Here is a 27,996-nt window from a genome sequence, read left to right on the forward strand (position 1 = left end):
AGAGATGAAATTGACAGTGAAAAGGACCAGCTGAATGCAAAATTGCTTGAGTTGGAAAAAATGCGTGAAGAACTAGATAGAGAGAAGAAGGAAGTGAAAGACAGGAAGGATGAAACACTGAAAGAAAAAGATCAGTTGGAAGAGAGGCGAGGTAAGATAAGTAAGGAGAAAGAGGAATTGGATATCAGTCTTGAACTGATGAAAAGACAAAGGGAAGACTTGACGAGCTTGAAAGCTGAAGCAGAAGCACAGACCGAGCCTATGGAAAATGACTGGAAGGAACAGCTCACGAAGGAAAGACAACAACTTGAAGATGTAAAGGAGGAGAGACAGAAGGAAAAAGAAACCTTTGAGAGAGAAAAGAGATTGACTATGAAAGAGGGAGATGAGTTTGACCTGATGAAGTCTGAAACCCAGGGACAATTGGAGGAAATGGAACAAAACAAACAAGACATTCGTGTGGAGAAGGAAAAGCTGGAACAGATCAAAGCTGAGTTAGAAAGACGGTCTGAAGACATAAATCAGGTCATGGATGAGACAAGACGGGAGAGGGGGAAGGTGGAAGATCTGGCTATCCAAACTCAAAAACAATGGGAAGAAATGGTGGGTTTCATGGAAAAGAACAAAGAAAAGCAGAACGAACTGGAACTCATGAATGACAAGATTGAAAGAGAGAAACAAGACATCGAAGAAAGTCGGGATGTGCTAACAAAGGAGAGAGAGGAGCTGGAACAAATGAGGAATGAGACACAGCAACAGAGAGAGGAGACAGAATCTCACATGGAAGACCAAAGGAAAGAGAAAGAACATTTGGAACAAATGACGATGGACATGAAAAAACAGTTGCTAGAGGTGGATAATGACAAGGAAATGATAGAAAACTCAATGGGTGAACTGAGAGTGAAAGAGGCAGAAATGGTGAGAGAAAAGGAGAACATGGAAAAGAAGATGGCTAGACTCAAAGAGGAAGAGGATAGAATGCGGGAAGAAATAGGAAGGAAGATGGACAACTTAAAGCAGGACAGTTATGAAATCAAAAGACTTAGAGATGAAATTGACAGTGAAAAGAACCAAGTGAATGCAAAATTGCTTGAGTTGGAAAAAATGCGTGAAGACCTAGATAGAGAGAAGAAGGAAGTGAAAGACAAGAAGGATGAAACACTGAAAGAAAAAGATCAGTTGGAAGAGAGGCGAGGTAAGATAAGTAAGGAGAAAGAGGAATTGGATATCAGTCTTGAACTGATGAAAAGACAAAGGGAAGACTTGACGAGTTTGAAGGCTGAAGCAGAAGCACAGACCGAACCTATGGAAAATGACTGGAAGGAACAGCTCACGAAGGAAAGACAACAACTTGAAGATGTAAAGGAGGAGATACAGAAGGAAAAAGAAGCCTTTGAGAGAAAAAAGGGATTGACTATGAAAGAGAGAGATGAGTTTGATCTCATGAAGTCTGAAACCCAGGGACAATTGGAGGAAATGGAACAAAACAAACAAGACATTCGTGTGGAGAAGGAAAAGCTGAAACAGATCAAAGCTGAGTTAGAAAGACGGTCTGAAGACATAAATCAGGTCATGGATGAGACAAGACGGGAGAGGGAGAAGGTGGAAGAACTGGCTATCCAAACTCAAAAACAAAGGGAAGAAATGGTGGGTTTCATGGAAAAGAACAAACAAAAGCAGAACGAACTGGAACTCATGAATGACAAGATTGAAAGAGAGAAACAAGACATCGAAGAAAGTCGGGATGTGCTAACAAAGGAGAGAGAGGAGCTGGAACAAATGAGGAATGAGACACAGCAACAGAGAGAGGAGACAGAATCTCACATGGAAGACCAAAGGAAAGAGAAAGAACATTTGGAACAAATGACGATGCACATGAAAAAACAGTTGCTAGAGGTGGATAATGACAAGGAAATGATAGAAAGCTCAATGGGTGAACTGAGAGTGAAAGAGGCAGAAATGGTGAGAGAAAATGAGAAGATGGAAGAGAAGATGGCTAGACTCAAAGAGGAAGAGGATAGAATGCGGGAAGAAATAGGAAGGAAGATGGACAACGTAAAGCAGAACAGTTATGAAATCAAAAGACTTAGAGATGAAATTGACAGTGAAAAGGACCAGCTGAATGCAAAATTGCTTGAGTTGGAAAAAATGCGTGAAGAACTAGATAGAGAGAAGAAGGAAGTGAAAGACAAGAAGGATGAAACACTGAAAGAAAAAGATCAGTTGGAAGAGAGGCGAGGTAAGATAAGTAAGGAGAAAGAGGAATTGGATATCAGTCTTGAACTGATGAAAAGACAAAGGGAAGACTTGACGAGTTTGAAGGCTGAAGCAGAAGCACAGACCGAACCTATGGAAAATGACTGGAAGGAACAGCTCACGAAGGAAAGACAACAACTTGAAGATGTAAAGGAGGAGATACAGAAGGAAAAAGAAGCCTTTGAGAGAAAAAAGGGAATGACTATGAAAGAGAGAGATGAGTTTGATCTCATGAAGTCTGAAACCCAGGGACAATTGGAGGAAATGGAACAAAACAAACAAGACATTCGTGTGGAGAAGGAAAAGCTGAAACAGATCAAAGCTGAGTTAGAAAGACGGTCTGAAGACATAAATCAGGTCATGGATGAGACAAGACGGGAGAGGGAGAAGGTGGAAGAACTGGCTATCCAAACTCAAAAACAAAGGGAAGAAATGGTGGGTTTCATGGAAAAGAACAAACAAAAGCAGAACGAACTGGAACTCATGAATGACAAGATTGAAAGAGAGAAACAAGACATCGAAGAAAGTCGGGATGTGCTAACAAAGGAGAGAGAGGAGCTGGAACAAATGAGGAATGAGACACAGCAACAGAGAGAGGAGACAGAATCTCACATGGAAGACCAAAGGAAAGAGAAAGAACATTTGGAACAAATGACGATGCACATGAAAAAACAGTTGCTAGAGGTGGATAATGACAAGGAAATGATAGAAAGCTCAATGGGTGAACTGAGAGTGAAAGAGGCAGAAATGGTGAGAGAAAATGAGAAGATGGAAGAGAAGATGGCTAGACTCAAAGAGGAAGAGGATAGAATGCGGGAAGAAATAGGAAGGAAGATGGACAACGTAAAGCAGAACAGTTATGAAATCAAAAGACTTAGAGATGAAATTGACAGTGAAAAGGACCAGCTGAATGCAAAATTGCTTGAGTTGGAAAAAATGCGTGAAGAACTAGATAGAGAGAAGAAGGAAGTGAAAGACAGGAAGGATGAAACACTGAAAGAAAAAGATCAGTTGGAAGAGAGGCGAGGTAAGATAAGTAAGGAGAAAGAGGAATTGGATATCAGTCTTGAACTGATGAAAAGACAAAGGGAAGACTTGACGAGCTTGAAAGCTGAAGCAGAAGCACAGACCGAGCCTATGGAAAATGACTGGAAGGAACAGCTCACGAAGGAAAGACAACAACTTGAAGATGTAAAGGAGGAGAGACAGAAGGAAAAAGAAACCTTTGAGAGAGAAAAGAGATTGACTATGAAAGAGGGAGATGAGTTTGACCTGATGAAGTCTGAAACCCAGGGACAATTGGAGGAAATGGAACAAAACAAACAAGACATTCGTGTGGAGAAGGAAAAGCTGGAACAGATCAAAGCTGAGTTAGAAAGACGGTCTGAAGACATAAATCAGGTCATGGATGAGACAAGACGGGAGAGGGGGAAGGTGGAAGATCTGGCTATCCAAACTCAAAAACAATGGGAAGAAATGGTGGGTTTCATGGAAAAGAACAAAGAAAAGCAGAACGAACTGGAACTCATGAATGACAAGATTGAAAGAGAGAAACAAGACATCGAAGAAAGTCGGGATGTGCTAACAAAGGAGAGAGAGGAGCTGGAACAAATGAGGAATGAGACACAGCAACAGAGAGAGGAGACAGAATCTCACATGGAAGACCAAAGGAAAGAGAAAGAACATTTGGAACAAATGACGATGGACATGAAAAAACAGTTGCTAGAGGTGGATAATGACAAGGAAATGATAGAAAACTCAATGGGTGAACTGAGAGTGAAAGAGGCAGAAATGGTGAGAGAAAAGGAGAACATGGAAAAGAAGATGGCTAGACTCAAAGAGGAAGAGGATAGAATGCGGGAAGAAATAGGAAGGAAGATGGACAACTTAAAGCAGGACAGTTATGAAATCAAAAGACTTAGAGATGAAATTGACAGTGAAAAGAACCAAGTGAATGCAAAATTGCTTGAGTTGGAAAAAATGCGTGAAGACCTAGATAGAGAGAAGAAGGAAGTGAAAGACAAGAAGGATGAAACACTGAAAGAAAAAGATCAGTTGGAAGAGAGGCGAGGTAAGATAAGTAAGGAGAAAGAGGAATTGGATATCAGTCTTGAACTGATGAAAAGACAAAGGGAAGACTTGACGAGTTTGAAGGCTGAAGCAGAAGCACAGACCGAACCTATGGAAAATGACTGGAAGGAACAGCTCACGAAGGAAAGACAACAACTTGAAGATGTAAAGGAGGAGATACAGAAGGAAAAAGAAGCCTTTGAGAGAAAAAAGGGATTGACTATGAAAGAGAGAGATGAGTTTGATCTCATGAAGTCTGAAACCCAGGGACAATTGGAGGAAATGGAACAAAACAAACAAGACATTCGTGTGGAGAAGGAAAAGCTGAAACAGATCAAAGCTGAGTTAGAAAGACGGTCTGAAGACATAAATCAGGTCATGGATGAGACAAGACGGGAGAGGGAGAAGGTGGAAGAACTGGCTATCCAAACTCAAAAACAAAGGGAAGAAATGGTGGGTTTCATGGAAAAGAACAAACAAAAGCAGAACGAACTGGAACTCATGAATGACAAGATTGAAAGAGAGAAACAAGACATCGAAGAAAGTCGGGATGTGCTAACAAAGGAGAGAGAGGAGCTGGAACAAATGAGGAATGAGACACAGCAACAGAGAGAGGAGACAGAATCTCACATGGAAGACCAAAGGAAAGAGAAAGAACATTTGGAACAAATGACGATGCACATGAAAAAACAGTTGCTAGAGGTGGATAATGACAAGGAAATGATAGAAAGCTCAATGGGTGAACTGAGAGTGAAAGAGGCAGAAATGGTGAGAGAAAATGAGAAGATGGAAGAGAAGATGGCTAGACTCAAAGAGGAAGAGGATAGAATGCGGGAAGAAATAGGAAGGAAGATGGACAACGTAAAGCAGAACAGTTATGAAATCAAAAGACTTAGAGATGAAATTGACAGTGAAAAGGACCAGCTGAATGCAAAATTGCTTGAGTTGGAAAAAATGCGTGAAGAACTAGATAGAGAGAAGAAGGAAGTGAAAGACAGGAAGGATGAAACACTGAAAGAAAAAGATCAGTTGGAAGAGAGGCGAGGTAAGATAAGTAAGGAGAAAGAGGAATTGGATATCAGTCTTGAACTGATGAAAAGACAAAGGGAAGACTTGACGAGCTTGAAAGCTGAAGCAGAAGCACAGACCGAGCCTATGGAAAATGACTGGAAGGAACAGCTCACGAAGGAAAGACAACAACTTGAAGATGTAAAGGAGGAGAGACAGAAGGAAAAAGAAACCTTTGAGAGAGAAAAGAGATTGACTATGAAAGAGGGAGATGAGTTTGACCTGATGAAGTCTGAAACCCAGGGACAATTGGAGGAAATGGAACAAAACAAACAAGACATTCGTGTGGAGAAGGAAAAGCTGGAACAGATCAAAGCTGAGTTAGAAAGACGGTCTGAAGACATAAATCAGGTCATGGATGAGACAAGATGGGAGAGGGGGAAGGTGGAAGATCTGGCTATCCAAACTCAAAAACAATGGGAAGAAATGGTGGGTTTCATGGAAAAGAACAAAGAAAAGCAGAACGAACTGGAACTCATGAATGACAAGATTGAAAGAGAGAAACAAGACATCGAAGAAAGTCGGGATGTGCTAACAAAGGAGAGAGAGGAGCTGGAACAAATGAGGAATGAGACACAGCAACAGAGAGAGGAGACAGAATCTCACATGGAAGACCAAAGGAAAGAGAAAGAACATTTGGAACAAATGACGATGGACATGAAAAAACAGTTGCTAGAGGTGGATAATGACAAGGAAATGATAGAAAACTCAATGGGTGAACTGAGAGTGAAAGAGGCAGAAATGGTGAGAGAAAAGGAGAACATGGAAAAGAAGATGGCTAGACTCAAAGAGGAAGAGGATAGAATGCGGGAAGAAATAGGAAGGAAGATGGACAACTTAAAGCAGGACAGTTATGAAATCAAAAGACTTAGAGATGAAATTGACAGTGAAAAGAACCAAGTGAATGCAAAATTGCTTGAGTTGGAAAAAATGCGTGAAGACCTAGATAGAGAGAAGAAGGAAGTGAAAGTCAAGAAGGATGAAACACTGAAAGAAAAAGATCAGTTGGAAGAGAGGCGAGGTAAGATAAGTAAGGAGAAAGAGGAATTGGATATCAGTCTTGAACTGATGAAAAGACAAAGGGAAGACTTGACGAGCTTGAAGGCTGAAGCAGAAGCACAGACCGAGCCTATGGAAAATGACTGGAAGGAACAGCTCACGAAGGAAAGACAACAACTTGAAGATGTAAAGAAGGAGATACAGAAGGAAAAAGAAGCCTTTGAGAGAAAAAAGGGATTGACTATGAAAGAGAGAGATGAGTTTGACCTGATGAAGTCTGAAACCCAGGGACAATTGGAGGAAATGGAACAAAACAAACAAGACATTCGTGTGGAGAAGGAAAAGCTGGAACAGATCAAAGCTGAGTTAGAAAGACGGTCTGAAGACATAAATCAGGTCATGGATGAGACAAGACGGGAGAGGGGGAAGGTTGAAGAACTGGCTATCCAAACTCAAAAACAAAGGGAAGAAATGGTGGGTTTCATGGAAAATAACAAAGAAAAGCAGAACGAACTGGAACTCATGAATGACAAGATTGAAAGAGAGAAACAAGACATCGAAGAAAGTCGGGATGTGCTAACAAAGGAGAGAGAGGAGCTGGAACAAATGAGGAATGAGACACAGCAACAGAGAGAGGAGACAGAATCTCACATGGAAGACCAAAGGAAAGAGAAAGAACATTTGGAACAAATGACGATGGACATGAAAAAACAGTGGCTAGAGGTGGATAATGACAAGGAAATGATAGAAAGCTCAATGGGTGAACTGAGAGTGAAAGAGGCAGAAATGGTGAGAGAAAAGGAGAACATGGAAAAGAAGATGGCTAGACTCAAAGAGGAAGAGGATAGAATGCGGGAAGAAATAGGAAGGAAGATGGACAACTTAAAGCAGGACAGTTATGAAATCAAAAGACTTAGAGATGAAATTGACAGTGAAAAGAACCAAGTGAATGCAAAATTGCTTGAGTTGGAAAAAATGCGTGAAGAACTAGATAGAGAGAAGAAGGAAGTGAAAGACAGGAAGGATGAAACACTGAAAGAAAAAGATCAGTTGGAAGAGAGGCGAGGTAAGATAAGTAAGGAGAAAGAGGAATTGGATATCAGTCTTGAACTGATGAAAAGACAAAGGGAAGACTTGACGAGTTTGAAGGCTGAAGCAGAAGCACAGACCGAGCCTATGGAAAATGACTGGAAGGAACAGCTCACGAAGGAAAGACAACAACTTGAAGATGTAAAGGAGGAGATACAGAAGGAAAAAGAAGCCTTTGAGAGAGAAAAGACATTGACTATGAAAGAGAGAGATGAGTTTGATCTCATGAAGTCTGAAACCCAGGGACAATTGGAGGAAATGGAACAAAACAAACAAGACATTCGTGTGGAGAAGGAAAAGCTGAAACAGATCAAAGCTGAGTTAGAAAGACGGTCTGAAGACATAAATCAGGTCATGGATGAGACAAGACGGGAGAGGGGGAAGGTGGAAGAACTGGCTAACCAAACTCAAAAACAATGGGAAGAAATGGTGGGTTTCATGGAAAAGAACAAAGAAAAGCAGAACGAACTGGAACTCATGAATGACAAGATTGAAAGAGAGAAACAAGACATCGAAGAAAGTCGGGATGTGCTAACAAAGGAGAGAGAGGAGCTGGAACAAATGAGGAATGAGACACAGCAACAGAGAGAGGAGACAGAATCTCACATGGAAGACCAAAGGAAAGAGAAAGAACATTTGGAACAAATGACGATGGACATGAAAAAACAGTTGCTAGAGGTGGATAATGACAAGGAAATGATAGAAAACTCAATGGGTGAACTGAGAGTGAAAGAGGCAGAAATGGTGAGAGAAAAGGAGAACATGGAAAAGAAGATGGCTAGACTCAAAGAGGAAGAGGATAGAATGCGGGAAGAAATAGGAAGGAAGATGGACAACTTAAAGCAGGACAGTTATGAAATCAAAAGACTTAGAGATGAAATTGACAGTGAAAAGAACCAAGTGAATGCAAAATTGCTTGAGTTGGAAAAAATGCGTGAAGAACTAGATAGAGAGAAGAAGGAAGTGAAAGACAGGAAGGATGAAACACTGAAAGAAAAAGATCAGTTGGAAAAGAGGCGAGGTAAGATAAGTAAGGAGAAAGAGGAATTGGATATCAGTCTTGAACTGATGAAAAGACAAAGGGAAGACTTGACGAGCTTGAAGGCTGAAGCAGAAGCACAGACCGAGCCTATGGAAAATGACTGGAAGGAACAGCTCACGAAGGAAAGACAACAACTTGAAGATGTAAAGGAGGAGATACAGAAGGAAAAAGAAGCCTTTGAGAGAAAAAAGGGATTGACTATGAAAGAGGGAGATGAGTTTGACCTGATGAAGTCTGAAACCCAGGGACAATTGGAGGAAATGGAACAAAACAAACAAGACATTCGTGTGGAGAAGGAAAAGCTGGAACAGATCAAAGCTGAGTTAGAAAGACGGTCTGAAGACATAAATCAGGTCATGGATGAAACAAGACGGGAGAGGGGGAAGGTGGAAGAACTGGCTAACCAAACTCAAAAACAAAGGGAAGAAATGGTGGGTTTCATGGAAAAGAACAAACAAAAGCAGAACGAACTGGAACTCATGAATGACAAGATTGAAAGAGAGAAACAAGACATCGAAGAAAGTCGGGATGTGCTAACAAAGGAGAGAGAGGAGCTGGAACAAATGAGGAATGAGACACAGCAACAGAGAGAGGAGACAGAATCTCACATGGAAGACCAAAGGAAAGAGAAAGAACATTTGGAACAAATGACGATGGACATGAAAAAACAGTTGCTAGAGGTGGATAATGACAAGGAAATGATAGAAAACTCAATGGGTGAACTGAGAGTGAAAGAGGCAGAAATGGTGAGAGAAAAGGAGAACATGGAAAAGAAGATGGCTAGACTCAAAGAGGAAGAGGATAGAATGCGGGAAGAAATAGGAAGGAAGATGGACAACTTAAAGCAGGACAGTTATGAAATCAAAAGACTTAGAGATGAAATTGACAGTGAAAAGAACCAAGTGAATGCAAAATTGCTTGAGTTGGAAAAAATGCGTGAAGAACTAGATAGAGAGAAGAAGGAAGTGAAAGACAGGAAGGATGAAACACTGAAAGAAAAAGATCAGTTGGAAGAGAGGCGAGGTAAGATAAGTAAGGAGAAAGAGGAATTGGATATCAGTCTTGAACTGATGAAAAGACAAAGGGAAGACTTGACGAGCTTGAAGGCTGAAGCAGAAGCACAGACCGAGCCTATGGAAAATGACTGGAAGGAACAGCTCACGAAGGAAAGACAACAACTTGAAGATGTAAAGGAGGAGATACAGAAGGAAAAAGAAGCCTTTGAGAGAAAAAAGGGATTGACTATGAAAGAGGGAGATGAGTTTGACCTGATGAAGTCTGAAACCCAGGGACAATTGGAGGAAATGGAACAAAACAAACAAGACATTCGTGTGGAGAAGGAAAAGCTGAAACAGATCAAAGCTGAGTTAGAAAGACGGTCTGAAGACATAAATCAGGTCATGGATGAGACAAGACGGGAGAGGGGGAAGGTGGAAGAACTGGCTATCCAAACTCAAAAACAAAGGGAAGAAATGGTGGGTTTCATGGAAAAGAACAAACAAAAGCAGAACGAACTGGAACTCATGAATGACAAGATTGAAAGAGAGAAACAAGACATCGAAGAAAGTCGGGATGTGCTAACAAAGGAGAGAGAGGAGCTGGAACAAATGAGGAATGAGACACAGCAACAGAGAGAGGAGACAGAATCTCACATGGAAGACCAAAGGAAAGAGAAAGAACATTTGGAACAAATGACGATGGACATGAAAAAACAGTTGCTAGAGGTGGATAATGACAAGGAAATGATAGAAAACTCAATGGGTGAACTGAGAGTGAAAGAGGCAGAAATGGTGAGAGAAAAGGAGAACATGGAAAAGAAGATGGCTAGACTCAAAGAGGAAGAGGATAGAATGCGGGAAGAAATAGGAAGGAAGATGGACAACTTAAAGCAGGACAGTTATGAAATCAAAAGACTTAGAGATGAAATTGACAGTGAAAAGAACCAAGTGAATGCAAAATTGCTTGAGTTGGAAAAAATGCGTGAAGAACTAGATAGAGAGAAGAAGGAAGTGAAAGACAGGAAGGATGAAACACTGAAAGAAAAAGATCAGTTGGAAGAGAGGCGAGGTAAGATAAGTAAGGAGAAAGAGGAATTGGATATCAGTCTTGAACTGATGAAAAGACAAAGGGAAGACTTGACGAGCTTGAAGGCTGAAGCAGAAGCACAGACCGAGCCTATGGAAAATGACTGGAAGGAACAGCTCACGAAAGAAAGACAACAACTTGAAGATGTAAAGGAGGAGATACAGAAGGAAAAAGAAGCCTTTGAGAGAAAAAAGGGATTGACTATGAAAGAGGGAGATGAGTTTGACCTGATGAAGTCTGAAACCCAGGGACAATTGGAGGAAATGGAACAAAACAAACAAGACATTCGTGTGGAGAAGGAAAAGCTGAAACAGATCAAAGCTGAGTTAGAAAGACGGTCTGAAGACATAAATCAGGTCATGGATGAGACAAGACGGGAGAGGGGGAAGGTGGAAGAACTGGCTAACCAAACTCAAAAACAAAGGGAAGAAATGGTGGGTTTCATGGAAAAGAACAAACAAAAGCAGAACGAACTGGAACTCATGAATGACAAGATTGAAAGAGAGAAACAAGACATCGAAGAAAGTCGGGATGTGCTAACAAAGGAGAGAGAGGAGCTGGAACAAATGAGGAATGAGACACAGCAACAGAGAGAGGAGACAGAATCTCACATGGAAGACCAAAGGAAAGAGAAAGAACATTTGGAACAAATGACGATGGACATGAAAAAACAGTTGCTAGAGGTGGATAATGACAAGGAAATGATAGAAAACTCAATGGGTGAACTGAGAGTGAAAGAGGCAGAAATGGTGAGAGAAAAGGAGAACATGGAAAAGAAGATGGCTAGACTCAAAGAGGAAGAGGATAGAATGCGGGAAGAAATAGGAAGGAAGATGGACAACTTAAAGCAGGACAGTTATGAAATCAAAAGACTTAGAGATGAAATTGACAGTGAAAAGAACCAAGTGAATGCAAAATTGCTTGAGTTGGAAAAAATGCGTGAAGAACTAGATAGAGAGAAGAAGGAAGTGAAAGACAGGAAGGATGAAACACTGAAAGAAAAAGATCAGTTGGAAGAGAGGCGAGGTAAGATAAGTAAGGAGAAAGAGGAATTGGATATCAGTCTTGAACTGATGAAAAGACAAAGGGAAGACTTGACGAGCTTGAAGGCTGAAGCAGAAGCACAGACCGAGCCTATGGAAAATGACTGGAAGGAACAGCTCACGAAGGAAAGACAACAACTTGAAGATGTAAAGGAGGAGATACAGAAGGAAAAAGAAGCCTTTGAGAGAAAAAAGGGATTGACTATGAAAGAGGGAGATGAGTTTGACCTGATGAAGTCTGAAACCCAGGGACAATTGGAGGAAATGGAACAAAACAAACAAGACATTCGTGTGGAGAAAGAAAAGCTGGAACAGATCAAAGCTGAGTTAGAAAGACGGTCTGAAGACATAAATCAGGTCATGGATGAAACAAGACGGGAGAGGGGGAAGGTGGAAGAACTGGCTATCCAAACTCAAAAACAAAGGGAAGAAATGGTGGGTTTCATGGAAAAGAACAAACAAAAGCAGAACGAACTGGAACTCATGAATGACAAGATTGAAAGAGAGAAACAAGACATCGAAGAAAGTCGGGATGTGCTAACAAAGGAGAGAGAGGAGCTGGAACAAATGAGGAATGAGACACAGCAACAGAGAGAGGAGACAGAATCTCACATGGAAGACCAAAGGAAAGAGAAAGAACATTTGGAACAAATGACGATGGACATGAAAAAACAGTTGCTAGAGGTGGATAATGACAAGGAAATGATAGAAAACTCAATGGGTGAACTGAGAGTGAAAGAGGCAGAAATGGTGAGAGAAAATGAGAACATGGAAAAGAAGATGGCTAGACTCAAAGAGGAAGAGGATAGAATGCGGGAAGAAATAGGAAGGAAGATGGACAACTTAAAGCAGGACAGTTATGAAATCAAAAGACTTAGAGATGAAATTGACAGTGAAAAGAACCAAGTGAATGCAAAATTGCTTGAGTTGGAAAAAATGCGTGAAGAACTAGATAGAGAGAAGAAGGAAGTGAAAGACAGGAAGGATGAAACACTGAAAGAAAAAGATCAGTTGGAAGAGAGGCGAGGTAAGATAAGTAAGGAGAAAGAGGAATTGGATATCAGTCTTGAACTGATGAAAAGACAAAGGGAAGACTTGACGAGCTTGAAGGCTGAAGCAGAAGCACAGACCGAGCCTATGGAAAATGACTGGAAGGAACAGCTCACGAAGGAAAGACAACAACTTGAAGATGTAAAGGAGGAGATACAGAAGGAAAAAGAAGCCTATGAGAGAGAAAAGAGATTGACTATGAAAGAGAGAGATGAGTTTGATCTGATGAAGTCTGAAACCCAGGGACAATTGGAGGAAATGGAACAAAACAAACAAGACATTCGTGTGGAGAAGGAAAAGCTGGAACAGATCAAAGCTGAGTTAGAAAGACGGTCTGAAGACGTAAATCAGGACATGGATGAGACAAGACGGGAGAGGGGGAAGGTGGAAGAACTGGCTATCCAAACTCAAAAACAAAGGGAAGAAATGGTGGGTTTCATGGAAAAGAACAAACAAAAACAGAACGAACTGGAACTCATGAATGACAAGATTGAAAGAGAGAAACAAGACATCGAAGAAAGTCGGGATGTGCTAACAAAGGAGAGAGAGGAGCTGGAACAAATGAGGAATGAGACACAGCAACAGAGAGAGGAGACAGAATCTCACATGGAAGACCAAAGGAAAGAGAAAGAACATTTGGAACAAATGACGATGGACATGAAAAAACAGTTGCTAGAGGTGGATAATGACAAGGAAATGATAGAAAACTCAATGGGTGAACTGAGAGTGAAAGAGGCAGAAATGGTGAGAGAAAAGGAGAACATGGAAAAGAAGATGGCTAGACTCAAAGAGGAAGAGGATAGAATGCGGGAAGAAATAGGAAGGAAGATGGACAACTTAAAGCAGGACAGTTATGAAATCAAAAGACTTAGAGATGAAATTGACAGTGAAAAGAACCAAGTGAATGCAAAATTGCTTGAGTTGGAAAAAATGCGTGAAGAACTAGATAGAGAGAAGAAGGAAGTGAAAGACAGGAAGGATGAAACACTGAAAGAAAAAGATCAGTTGGAAGAGAGGCGAGGTAAGATAAGTAAGGAGAAAGAGGAATTGGATATCAGTCTTGAACTGATGAAAAGACAAAGGGAAGACTTGACGAGCTTGAAGGCTGAAGCAGAAGCACAGACCGAGCCTATGGAAAATGACTGGAAGGAACAGCTCACGAAGGAAAGACAACAACTTGAAGATGTAAAGGAGGAGATACAGAAGGAAAAAGAAGCCTTTGAGAGAAAAAAGAGATTGACTATGAAAGAGGGAGATGAGTTTGACCTGATGAAGTCTGAAACCCAGGGACAATTGGAGGAAATGGAACAAAACAAACAAGACATTCGTGTGGAGAAGGAAGAGCTGGAACAGATCAAAGCTGAGTTAGAAAGACGGTCTGAAGACATAAATCAGGACATGGATGAGACAAAACGGGAGAGGGGGAAGGTGGAAGAACTGGCTATCCAAACTCAAAAACAAAGGGAAGAAATGGTGGGTTTCATGGAAAAGAACAAACAAAAACAGAACGAACTGGAACTCATGAATGACAAGATTGAAAGAGAGAAACAAGACATCGAAGAAAGTCGGGATGTGCTAACAAAGGAGAGAGAGGAGCTGGAACAAATGAGGAATGAGACACAGCAACAGAGAGAGGAGACAGAATCTCACATGGAAGACCAAAGGAAAGAGAAAGAACATTTGGAACAAATGACGATGGACATGAAAAAACAGTTGCTAGAGGTGGATAATGACAAGGAAATGATAGAAAACTCAATGGGTGAACTGAGAGTGAAAGAGGCAGAAATGGTGAGAGAAAAGGAGAACATGGAAAAGAAGATGGCTAGACTCAAAGAGGAAGAGGATAGAATGCGGGAAGAAATAGGAAGGAAGATGGACAACTTAAAGCAGGACAGTTATGAAATCAAAAGACTTAGAGATGAAATTGACAGTGAAAAGGACCAAGTGAATGCAAAATTGCTTGAGTTGGAAAAAATGCGTGAAGAACTAGATAGAGAGAAGAAGGAAGTGAAAGACAGGAAGGATGAAACACTGAAAGAAAAAGATCAGTTGGAAGAGAGGCGAGGTAAGATAAGTAAGGAGAAAGAGGAATTGGATATCAGTCTTGAACTGATGAAAACACAAAGGGAAGACTTGACGAGCTTGAAGGCTGAAGCAGAAGCACAGACCGAACCTATGGAAAATGACTGGAAGGAACAGCTCACGAAGGAAAGACAACAACTTGAAGATGTAAAGGAGGAGATACAGAAGGAAAAAGAAGCCTTTGAGAGAGAAAAGAGATTGACTATGAAAGAGAGAGATGAGTTTGATCTGATGAAGTCTGAAACCCAGGGACAATTGGAGGAAATGGAACAAAACAAACAAGACATTCGTGTGGAGAAGGAAAAGCTGGAACAGATCAAAGCTGAGTTAGAAAGACGGTCTGAAGACATAAATCAGGTCATGGATGAGACAAGACGGGAGAGGGGGAAGGTTGAAGAACTGGCTATCCAAACTCAAAAACAAAGGGAAGAAATGGTGGGTTTCATGGAAAAGAACAAACAAAAGCAGAACGAACTGGAACTCATGAATGACAAGATTGAAAGAGAGAAACAAGACATCGAAGAAAGTCGGGATGTGCTAACAAAGGAGAGAGAGGAGCTGGAACAAATGAGGAATGAGACACAGCAACAGAGAGAGGAGACAGAATCTCACATGGAAGACCAAAGGAAAGAGAAAGAACATTTGGAACAAATGATGATGGACATGAAAAAACAGTTGCTAGAGGTGGATAATGACAAGGAAATGATAGAAAGCTCAATGGGTGAACTGAGAGTGAAAGAGGCAGAAATGGTGAGAGAAAAGGAGAACATGGAAAAGAAGATGGCTAGACTCAAAGAGGAAGAGGATAGAATGCGGGAAGAAATAGGAAGGAAGATGGACAACTTAAAGCAGGACAGTTATGAAATCAAAAGACTTAGAGATGAAATTGACAGTGAAAAGGACCAAGTGAATGCAAAATTGCTTGAGTTGGAAAAAATGCGTGAAGAACTAGATAGAGAGAAGAAGGAAGTGAAAGACAAGAAGGATGAAACACTGAAAGAAAAAGATCAGTTGGAAGAGAGGCGAGGTAAGATAAGTAAGGAGAAAGAGGAATTGGATATCAGTCTTGAACTGATGAAAAGACAAAGGGAAGACTTGACGAGCTTGAAGGCTGAAGCAGAAGCACAGACCGAGCCTATGGAAAATGACTGGAAGGAACAGCTCACGAAGGAAAGACAACAACTTGAAGATGTAAAGGAGGAGATACAGAAGGAAAAAGAAGCCTTTGAGAGAGAAAAGAGATTGACTATGAAAGAGAGAGATGAGTTTGATCTGATGAAGTCTGAAACCCAGGGACAATTGGAGGAAATGGAACAAAACAAACAAGACATTCATGTGGAGAAGGAAAAGCTGGAACAGATCAAAGCTGAGTTAGAAAGACGGTCTGAAGACATAAATCAGGTCATGGATGAGACAAGACGGGAGAGGGGGAAGGTGGAAGAACTGGCTATCCAAACTCAAAAACAAAGGGAAGAAATGGTGGGTTTCATGGAAAAGAACAAACAAAAGCAGAACGAACTGGAACTCATGAATGACAAGATTGAAAGAGAGAAACAAGACATCGAAGAAAGTCGGGATGTGCTAACAAAGGAGAGAGAGGAGCTGGAACAAATGAGGAATGAGACACAGCAACAGAGAGAGGAGACAGAATCTCACATGGAAGACCAAAGGAAAGAGAAAGAACATTTGGAACAAATGACGATGGACATGAAAAAACAGTTGCTAGAGGTGGATAATGACAAGGAAATGATAGAAAACTCAATGGGTGAACTGAGAGTGAAAGAGGCAGAAATGGTGAGAGAAAAGGAGAACATGGAAAAGAAGATGGCTAGACTCAAAGAGGAAGAGGATAGAATGCGGGAAGAAATAGGAAGGAAGATGGACAACTTAAAGCAGGACAGTTATGAAATCAAAAGACTTAGAGATGAAATTGACAGTGAAAAGAACCAAGTGAATGCAAAATTGCTTGAGTTGGAAAAAATGCGTGAAGAACTAGATAGAGAGAAGAAGGAAGTGAAAGACAGGAAGGATGAAACACTGAAAGAAAAAGATCAGTTGGAAGAGAGGCGAGGTAAGATAAGTAAGGAGAAAGAGGAATTGGATATCAGTCTTGAACTGATGAAAAGACAAAGGGAAGACTTGACGAGCTTGAAGGCTGAAGCAGAAGCACAGACCGAGCCTATGGAAAATGACTGGAAGGAACAGCTCACGAAGGAAAGACAACAACTTGAAGATGTAAAGGAGGAGATACAGAAGGAAAAAGAAGCCTTTGAGAGAGAAAAGACATTGACTATGAAAGAGAGAGATGAGTTTGATCTGATGAAGTCTGAAACCCAGGGACAATTGGAGGAAATGGAACAAAACAAACAAGACATTCGTGTGGAGAAGGAAAAGCTGAAACAGATCAAAGCTGAGTTAGAAAGACGGTCTGAAGACATAAATCAGGTCATGGATGAGACAAGACGGGAGAGGGGGAAGGTTGAAGAACTGGCTATCCAAACTCAAAAACAAAGGGAAGAAATGGTGGGTTTCATGGAAAAGAACAAACAAAAGCAGAACGAACTGGAACTCATGAATGACAAGATTGAAAGAGAGAAACAAGACATCGAAGAAAGTCGGGATGTGCTAACAAAGGAGAGAGAGGAGCTGGAACAAATGAGGAATGAGACACAGCAACAGAGAGAGGAGACAGAATCTCACATGGAAGACCAAAGGAAAGAGAAAGAACATTTGGAACAAATGACGATGGACATGAAAAAACAGTTGCTAGAGGTGGATAATGACAAGGAAATGATAGAAAACTCAATGGGTGAACTGAGAGTGAAAGAGGCAGAAATGGTGAGAGAAAAGGAGAACATGGAAAAGAAGATGGCTAGACTCAAAGAGGAAGAGGATAGAATGCGGGAAGAAATAGGAAGGAAGATGGACAACTTAAAGCAGGACAGTTATGAAATCAAAAGACTTAGAGATGAAATTGACAGTGAAAAGAACCAAGTGAATGCAAAATTGCTTGAGTTGGAAAAAATGCGTGAAGAACTAGATAGAGAGAAGAAGGAAGTGAAAGACAGGAAGGATGAAACACTGAAAGAAAAAGATCAGTTGGAAGAGAGGCGAGGTAAGATAAGTAAGGAGAAAGAGGAATTGGATATCAGTCTTGAACTGATGAAAAGACAAAGGGAAGACTTGACGAGCTTGAAGGCTGAAGCAGAAGCACAGACCGAGCCTATGGAAAATGACTGGAAGGAACAGCTCACGAAGGAAAGACAACAACTTGAAGATGTAAAGGAGGAGATACAGAAGGAAAAAGAAGCCTTTGAGAGAAAAAAGGAATTGACTATGAAAGAGAGAGATGAGTTTGACCTGATGAAGTCTGAAACCCAGGGACAATTGGAGGAAATGGAACAAAACAAACAAGACATTCGTGTGGAAACGGAAAAGCTGGAACAGATCAAAGCTGAGTTAGAAAGACGGTCTGAAGACATAAATCAGGTCATGGATGAGACAAGACGGGAGAGGGGGAAGGTGGAAGAACTGGCTATCCAAACTCAAAAACAAAGGGAAGAAATGGTGGGTTTCATGGAAAAGAACAAACAAAAGCAGAACGAACTGGAACTCATGAATGACAAGATTGAAAGAGAGAAACAAGACATCGAAGAAAGTCGGGATGTGCTAACAAAGAAGAGAGAGGAGCTGGAACAAATGAGGAATGAGACACAGCAACAGAGAGAGGAGACAGAATCTCACATGGAAGACCAAAGGAAAGAGAAAGAACATTTGGAACAAATGACGATGGACATGAAAAAACAGTTGCTAGAGGTGGATAATGACAAGGAAATGATAGAAAACTCAATGGGTGAACTGAGAGTGAAAGAGGCAGAAATGGTGAGAGAAAAGGAGAACATGGAAAAGAAGATGGCTAGACTCAAAGAGGAAGAGGATAGAATGCAGGAAGAAATAGGAAGGAAGATGGACAACTTAAAGCAGGACAGTTATGAAATCAAAAGACTTAGAGATGAAATTGACAGTGAAAAGAACCAAGTGAATGCAAAATTGCTTGAGTTGGAAAAAATGCGTGAAGAACTAGATAGAGAGAAGAAGGAAGTGAAAGACAGGAAGGATGAAACACTGAAAGAAAAAGATCAGTTGGAAGAGAGGCGAGGTAAGATAAGTAAGGAGAAAGAGGAATTGGATATCAGTCTTGAACTGATGAAAAGACAAAGGGAAGACTTGACGAGCTTGAAGGCTGAAGCAGAAGCACAGACCGAGCCTATGGAAAATGACTGGAAGGAACAGCTCACGAAGGAAAGACAACAACTTGAAGATGTAAAGGAGGAGATACAGAAGGAAAAAGAAGCCTTTGAGAGAGAAAAGAGATTGACTATGAAAGAGAGAGATGAGTTTGATCTGATGAAGTCTGAAACCCAGGGACTAATGGAGGAAATGGAACAAATCCAGAAAGAAAGGAAGGAAATGAAAAGTGTTTTTGAGGATACCAAGAGAACAAAAGCTAATCAGGAAGTGATGAAAACTGAGATTATGACAAAGAAACGAGAAACAGAAAATATCATGGAAATTATTTTAAAAGAGAAAGACAACATGGAGAAAATGAAGATTGAAATGGAAAGAGAGAGGGAAGAAATTGATATCACCAAGGGCAAGATCTTGACGGAGATGGATGAGCTGGAACAGAGAAAAGCTGAGATCGAGAATGGAAAATATGAAGCAGAAATGTTGATGGCTGAACTGAAAGACGAAGAGCAAAATATGAAGGAAGAAATATGCAAGATGAAAGACAGTCTAGAGCAGATCAAAGCTGAAATACAACTACAGAGAGAAGACATTGAAAGCAAGATGGAGGAGCTGAATATCCAAAAGGCCGAGATGGAAAACGGTATGACAGATATCGACAGACAAAAAGAGGACATGCAATACCAACGACAGCAAATTGAACAAGACAAACAAAAGATGATAAAGGAAAAGGGTGATCTGGAAAGGATTAAGATGGAGATAGAAACACGATCAGAAAATCTAGAAAAACTTTTTGAGAAAACAAAGCGGGAGAAAGAGGATGCTGAGACAATGACTATTCAAGTCCAGAAGGAAAGGAAGGAAATTGAAAGTGTTGTCGAAGAGAACAACAAACGGACAGAGAAACTGGAATTCATGAAAACTGAGGTGGATAAAGAGAAACTAGAAACAGAGAACATCAAGGACATGGTAACAAAGGAGAAGATGGAACTGGAACAGATCAAGATGGAGTTAGAGACACGGTCTGAACATCTAGACAACATAATGGACGAGACAAAGAGGGAGAAAGAGATTGTTGACGACATGACTGTCCAAATCCAGAAAGAAAAAGAGGACATTGAAAACTTGATAGTCAACAACAACAGACAGAGAGAGGAACTGGTATTGATGAAAGCTGAACTAGAGAAAGAGAAATCAGAGACTGAAAATGTCAAGGATGTCCTATCAAAGCAAAAGAATGATCTTAAACAAATGAAGATTGAGATGGAGAGAGAGAGAGAGGAAATGGATAACACCAAGGACAATATTGCAGTTGATATGAATGAGCTGGAGAAGAGAAAAGCTGAGATAGAGAATAGAAAATATGAAGCAGAATATTGGATGGCTGAACTGAAAGAGGAAGAGCAAAGAGTGAAGGAGGAAGTCTGCAAGATGAAGGAGAACCTGGAACAGATCCACACAGGAATACAACCCCAGAGAGAAGGCATTGAAAGCAAGATGGAGGAGCTGAATGTAAAACAGGCCGAGATGAATAAGGCTATGACAGATATCAACAGAAATAAAGAGGAAATGCAAAATCAACGGGAAGAAATACAACAAGACAAACAAAAGATGCAAGATGAAAAGGATGAACTGGAACAGATCAAGATGGAGTTACAAACACGATCAGACAATCTGGAAAACCTCATTGAGGAGACAATGAGGAAGAAGGAGAACATTGAACGTGCGGCTTTCCAGATTCAGGAGGAACGGGAGGAAGTCGAAAGTATTGTTGAGGATATCAAGACAAGGAAAGCTGATCTGGAATTGATGAAAGCAACGGCTGACGGAGAGAAGGAAGAAACAGAAAACGTCAAGGAAATGATCTCCAAGGAAAAAGACAAACTAGAACAAATGGCGATTGAGATTGAAAGAGAGAAGGAAGAAATTGATATCGCCAAGGGCAAGATTGAAATGGATATGGATGAGCTGGAAAATAGAAAGGCTGAGGTAGAGAATGGAAAATATCAATCTGAAAAACTGATTGCTGAATTGAAGGAGGAAGACCAAAGAATGAGGGAGGATATCAGGAAGATGAAAGAAAACCTAGATACTGAAATACAGCTGAAGAGAGATGATATTGAAAGTAAAATGGAAGAGTTGGATGTCAAAAAGAGAGAGCTGGAAAACATGTTGACTGATATTTACAGAGAAAAGGAGGAAATACAAAACCAGAGAAGGGAAATAGAAGAAGACAAACAAAATATACAAGATGAAAAGGATGGGCTGGAACAGACCAAGGCTGATTTACAGATGAAGAGCAAAAAGGAGAATGTTGAGGGCATGCCTGTCCAATTCCAGAAGGAAAAGGAGGAAATTCAAAGCGTCATGGTAGAACCCGAGATAAGAAGACACGCACTGGAATTTACAAAAGTGGAGGTAGAGAAGGAAGAAACAGAGAATATCAAGGACATTGTATTAAAGGATCAAAAATATCTGGAACAAATGAAGATGGAGATGGCAAGAGAAAGAGAAGAAATTGATAATACCAAGATCAAGATAGCAATCGATATGGAAAGGCTGGAAGCGACAAAGGTCGAAATAGAGAGAAAACTGACAGAAGACCAACAACAAATGAGGGAGGATATCAAGAAGACGAAGAGCAATCTGGAGCAGATTGATGCTGAAATGCAGCTGAAGAGAGAGGACATTGAAAGTAAAACGAAAGAGCTGAATGTCAAAAAGAAAGAGTTGGAGGACACCATGACAAGTATCAACAGACAGAAAGAGTACATGCAAAACAAGAGGGAGGAAATAGAACAAGAGCAACAAAAGATGCAGGATGAAAAGTATGAGCTGAAACAGATTAAGATGGAGTTACAGAAACGATCAAAAACTCTAGACAATCTCATTGAGGAGACACAGATGGAGAAGGAGACTATTGAGGACATGACTGTCCAAACCCAGAAGAAAAGGGAGGAAATTAAAAGTGTCATTGAGGATATCAAGACAAAGAAAGACGAATTGAAATTAGTTAAAGCTGAGATAGAGAAAGGAAAAGAAGAGACACAAAACATCAAGGACATGGTATCAAGCGAGAAAAACAATCTGAAACAAATTCGGCTTGAATTAGAAAGAGAGAGAGAGAAAATGGATCAACGCAAGGGAACATTAGAAACAGAGGTTGGTCAGCTAGAACGAAGAAAGTTTGAGGATGAACAGTTGATTCATGAATTGAAAGAAGAAGAGCAAAGAATGAGGGAGGATATCGAGAAGATGAAAGACAACCAAGAGCAGATCAATGCTGAAATGCAATTACAGCGAGAGGACATTGCAGCCCAAATGGAGGAGTTAAATGTCAAAAAAGCAGACGTGGAAAACATCCAAGCTGATCTCGACAGACAGAAAGTAGAACATGATGAGATGAGAAAATATATATTTGTGGAAAAGAATCAACTGGACGAGAGGAATGCTGCCTTGCAAAAACAAAGGGAGGAGATGGATAAAATCACGGAACCAACAGCTGTGATAAAGGCTGAAGTACAAACACAGACAGAGCCCATGGAAGACAGCTTGGAGGAACAGCTCAAAAGAGACATGGAAGAAGTTGAAGGTCATGACATAGATCAAGAGGACCTGGAACAAACCAACAGGTTGACAATGACAGAGAGTGATGAGTTGGAATCCATGAAGTCTGAAATAGGAAAACAAAGACAGGAAATAGAGGAGAACAAACAAAAGATACAGGATGAGATGGATGAGATTGAGAAGATCAAAAATGATTTACAGAAACGGTCAGAGAATCTAGACAACCTCGTGGAAGAGACAAAGAGGGAAAAGGAGAATGTTAAGGACAGGGCTGTTCAAATTCAGAAGGACCAGGAGGACATTGAGCATGTTATTGAGGATAGCAAGACAAAGAACGCTGAACTGGAAATGTTGAAAGCTGAGATAAAGACAGAGAAACAAGAAACATTCAACATGAAGGACATGATATCAAAGGAGAAACGTGACTTGGAACAGATTAAGATGAAGATGGAAAAAGAAATACAAGAACTGGATAACACCAAGGACATGATAGAAATTGATATTAGTCAGCTGGAACAAAGAAGGGTTGAGTTAGAAGGAGAAGAAGATGGAGCAAAAAATCTGATGGCTTCACTGAAAGAGGAAGAGCAGAGTATGAAAGAGAGTATTGGGAAGATGAAAGAAAATTTTGAGCAGATTAATGCTGAAATACAACTACAGAGAGATGACATTGCAACACAAATGGAAGAGTTAAATGTCAAAAAAGAAGAGTTGGAAAACATTCAAATGGACATCGACAGACAAAAAGAACAGATGGACAAAACACAAAATGCTATAATCATGGAAAAGAATGAACTGGAAGAGAAGCTTGCTGACATGCAAAAACAAACAGAGGAGGTGGAAGCCATCATTGAAATGACAAAGAGGGAGAAGGAGGATGTGATGAGGATAAAGGCTGAAATAGACGAACAGAAAGATCAAATGGAAGACACCCTGATGGAAACTCTGAAACACGACAGAGAAGAACTTGAACGCCTGAAAGAAACAGAAAGAAAGGAGGAAACTAAGGGCATAAAAGAGAAGACAGAGAGGGAGAAGGATGGGTTAGAACCGGTTAACACAGAGTCCCAGAGAGTGTTGGAAGATCTGGAGAACGTTGTGGAGGAAACCATGGAGAAAGAGGGTACAGAGGAAATGGCTATCCAAATACAAAAGCTAATGGAGGACAATGTGAGAATCATTGAGGAGATGGAGCAAAAGAAGGCATATTTAGAGCTGATGAATGTTAAGATGCAAAGTGAGAGAGAAGAAATAGACTCTAACAAGGCCATGATTGAAAGGGAGAAGGATGACCTGCAACAAATGAAGTCTAAGATTACACAGCAAAGATGCGAAATTGAACAAATTACAACCGTCTTAAAGGATGAGAAGGACACTCTTGAGCAATTTAAGACTGATATGGAAAGACAGAGACAAGAGACGATGAACAATATGGACTTGGTGGAAAGAGAGAGAGATGAACTGGAAAAGACAAGGTCTGAGATGGATGAGTTGGAACACATGACAGCTGAAATAGAAAGACCGAAGGAGGAAATTGACAAAAGAAAGGGTGCAGCAATGATGGAGGTGCCTCCGCCGGAGGAAAGAGAGGACAGCGTTCAGAAACAGAGGGATGACGTTGTCTTCATCTCACATACAACACAGACAGAAAAAGTAAAGGAGGAACGCGAACAAAGCAAGGTTGAGACACTTCAGACCGAGGAAGAAACGATGGACTCAGTCAAGAAGGACAGAGATGATCTAGAACAAATGAGAGCTGACATACAAAAACACATGGAAGACAGAAATAAAAACAAGAACGTGACAGATTGGGGGAAGTACGAGTTGGAGCAAAGACTGTTACTACTAAACCAGCATGAGGCGGAAATTGAAGGCTTGAGGCAAAAGTTACAGAAGGAGAGAGAAGAGCTGGACGAGATTATGAACGACATACAAAACAAGCATGACATGTTAAAGAGTGAGAGGGATCAATTGGAAAAGATAAGGGTTGAGATCCAGAGAGAAAAGGATACAGAAGGTTACTGGATTACTCAACATAAAGAAGAGGGGGGGAGGAAAATGGAACACCTGGAGCGGCCTTCGGCAGAGACAGACACTCTTAGCTCAGGAGCAGACAATATAATGGCAGTAGGCAGTAGAGAGATGGACAAGAAGAAAGAAATAACACATACAGCAGAGACAAAACAAGAACGTGGAGACATGGAGGAAGTCAAACTGGTAAAGCAGGAAACAGAAAAAGATGTGAGCAAAACTGAGCATAAAGACAAAAGGAGCTATATGAATGCTGTGACACAAACGCAAGACATTGAGGAAGTAGGACAGCTGAAGAATGAGGATGAGGAGCGTGAGCTTGCACTGCTGATGGTTGAAATAGACAAACAGAGAAAAGAGATTGAAAACAACATGGTGGAAATAGAGAGACAGAAGAAGGAGCTGCAACAGATCAGAGCTGAGATACAGACAGCCAAAAAAGAACTGGTGGAGACTGAGATGCGCGGACAGATCAAAGATTCCACTGAGATCCAGAGACAGGTCGAAGATTCCACTGAGATCCAGAGACAGGTCGAAGATTCCACTGAGATCCAGAGACAGGTTGAAGATTCCCCTGAGATCCAGAGACAGGTCGAAGATTCCACTGAGATCCAGAGACAGGTCGAAGATTCCACTGAGATCCAGAGACAGGTCGAAGATTCCACTGACATCCAGAGACAGGTCGAAGATTCCACTGACATCCAGAGACAGGTCGAAGATTCCACTGAGATCCAGAGACAGGTCGAAGATTCCACTCAACTCAGAGAAGAAACTGAGAACAACCTCGGACAGAAGACAACTACAACGCGAGTGGAGTTGGATCTGACAACAGATGAAAGGCTCCCAATGAGAGATCATTTGGAGAAAATCCGTCAAGAGGCTCATGCAGAAAAGGAGGAGATTGAGAAGATTAAGCACAGAGTTCATGAGATGAAAGATCATCTAGAGGAAAGACTAGCAGTGATTCAGAGACATGAGTTGGTACAGAGAACAAGGATACAAAGAGAGAAGGAAGAGCTAAAGAAGATGAAGGACGAGTTGGAGAGAGACAGCCAAGTTCGGCAAAGAGAGTGGGACAGAGGCAGGAGGAAACTTCAGGAGAAGGACCAGGAGCTTGAGATGCTAAAAGTGGAGATGTTCCGAGAGATCGAGAGACTGCAGGTTAATATGGAAAAAGAGATGGAAACACTCAAGACAAGTGACAAAGGTATCCAAACCTCAGACGTGGTATTAACCACAGAAGAAGAGAGAATGTGGTTGATGGAGGAATCAACAACGGAGGAGTACAGTATGCTGGCAGAAATAAGTCAACAAACAGAGCAAACCACAGTGGATATGACATTCGCCAGTTCCTCACTGGAGCTCCAGGGTCAATCAGAGGAGCCCACGGTGATAGAGGATGCTCAGATGAGCGTAGTAGGAGCAGAAGCTTCTCCATTCAGCAGGTTGCTACGGTGGCTTTGGCGCTACTGCTGTGGCTGCTGCCGCTGTTGTGACTGCTGCGGAAGGTGTGAAGAAGAGTGTGAAGAAGAGGAGGAGAACATAGTCTAGTCCCAACTCTTAAGTCAGCAAAATTGTGCTTCAATAGAAGCTTAGAGAGAGTACATGAAGTTGAACAACTTTAATTCAATGTGTATTTCTTTTTTCATAGCTTTTCCAAAGAATTGCATTTAGTGTGCGATGGTATCGCCAGCCTTCACAACAATATCAGCGGGGCTCAAAATAAACGAATTGCTATGTAAAGACTGTGTGAAAAAAATCGAGTTCAGTAATATGAATTGTGAAACAACAGCATCAGTCATTATTCATTCAGTTACATCAAGTATGATATGTATTCTACTATGCCCAAGTGATAAGAAGTCATGTTGAGATGATGATATGCAACAACCTGATTCATATGGCTAAATTGCGGCGTTGTAAGTGTCGTGCAGTATTGCAGTGCTACGCATTTACAATTATGATGAACTAAGTTTGCACTGAACATTAGATCTAGAGAGAGCAAAATGTACCTTTTATGTATTTATTATATTTTATAACGAATTATGTATTTATTATATCTTTTTACAGCTTTTGTTGAAGGTGCACTGGATACTGAATGGACTCTTATCAAGATTTGTCGTCATAATTTGTCAAAACAAGTTATATCTATTACTTTTAGTTTTCTTATTTTTATACACACAGAATTTGCAATAAACAAAGTGCTATTCTATATTTGTCTCGGGGACAGTTGTTGTTCTTTAAGCCAGTATTTTGTAAGTGTAAAAGCCTTGTAATTCATGTATAAGCGTGTGATTCTAATGTATTTCATTTGGTTATTTCTGCATCTCTGTCTCTATACATCCACAATTACAACAAACATGTGTTAATATGTTCTCAGATGGGATGAATTTGCAGTGCAGTAATGGATACTAGCAGTGACTGAAGGACAAAATACACTTGATTATTTTGATATGAGCAATGTTTCCCTTTATGAACTTCAGTGGGGTCTGGGATTCACTCAGTCAGTCCTAATTTAAAAGCATTTACATTGCAAGGTTGGGTCAATAATCAGCAACGACAGTAACACAGACACAGAGGGTCAGGTTGGCCTCAGCAGACCTAAACCATTGTTGTCGGAGGCAGCTGAAAGGGGACACTAATAAATGAGTCATTACCCAGGAAATTGCTTATAACCTGTTCCTTGTCGTGAATGGCAAGGAAAGTTACTCCAAGTTGGCACAAGAACTTGGCAGTGGGGCATACACACTTGCCCCACAACAGTGGTCTGTGAGAGCTGAGTTTGAAGTTTTGCGAAAGCTTTTCATGTCATGTCAAAAGAATCAATGCACCATGGGCCGGTTTCCTGGACTAAAAAGGATACTCTATGGAGACTATCCATACTTTTGCTTTTTAGTTCAGGAATAGGTTTAACCCAAAGACTGATGGTGGAGATGCAGGAATAAAAAGCAATTTTCACTTACAATTTGACAGCCACTATTAAAAGTGCAAGAATATGCAAATACAAAACAAAAAAAAAGTAAGTTTCTGACATTGGAGGGAACATTCATATTCCTGTGGAAAAGCACAGCTGCAATGCCTGGGAAATCCACCAATCGCTCATGTGCCTGGATACTATTTACCATTGTTGTCAAATTACTGTTTGCCTATAACCCAATAAAGACACCATTAATAAATGTGTTCTGTTTCTTTTGTCATTCAAACTGGTCCCTCACATCACCATAGCTTATCTGTGAATTTATGCTTCGCATTATCGAATGTAATAAGCATCCCCATGTCTGGAAAAAGGACTAACAATTGCATCGGTGGCAAGAATGCATCTGTGGTAGGCTATCTCCTAGCCTACATATTATATTTTGAGAGATTGGC

The 27,996-nt window shown here is 40.7% G+C and overlaps 2 protein-coding genes across 2 annotated transcripts in view; both read left to right on the forward strand.

Annotated features, from left to right (window-relative positions):
• LOC129831308 (golgin subfamily A member 6-like protein 22) overlaps positions 1–27,803 on the forward strand; it is a 42,236-nt gene extending 14,433 nt beyond the window's left edge. Inside the window, exon 5 of the mRNA XM_055894601.1 lies at positions 26,698–27,803. Coding sequence (XP_055750576.1) covers positions 26,698–26,823 — 126 coding nt within the window. The 3' untranslated portion in view covers positions 26,824–27,803. The remainder of the gene's footprint in view (positions 1–26,697) is intronic.
• On the forward strand, positions 30–26,839 carry si:ch211-250g4.3 (nesprin-1). Its single transcript, XM_055894571.1, has one exon. The coding sequence runs from the start codon at positions 61–63 to the stop codon at positions 26,179–26,181; it is 26,121 nt and encodes an 8,706-aa protein (XP_055750546.1). The 5' UTR covers positions 30–60; the 3' UTR covers positions 26,182–26,839.
• Positions 27,804–27,996: the final 193 nt, after the last annotated feature.

This window comes from Salvelinus fontinalis, chromosome 32, assembly GCF_029448725.1.
Source record: "Salvelinus fontinalis isolate EN_2023a chromosome 32, ASM2944872v1, whole genome shotgun sequence".
Lineage (NCBI taxonomy): Eukaryota > Metazoa > Chordata > Actinopteri > Salmoniformes > Salmonidae > Salvelinus > Salvelinus fontinalis.

What these genes read in the sequence shown, in the direction of transcription:
- si:ch211-250g4.3 (XM_055894571.1), top strand. Translation starts at nt 61, where the DNA reads ATGCGTGAAGAACTAGATAGAGAGAAGAAGGAAGTGAAAGACAGGAAG.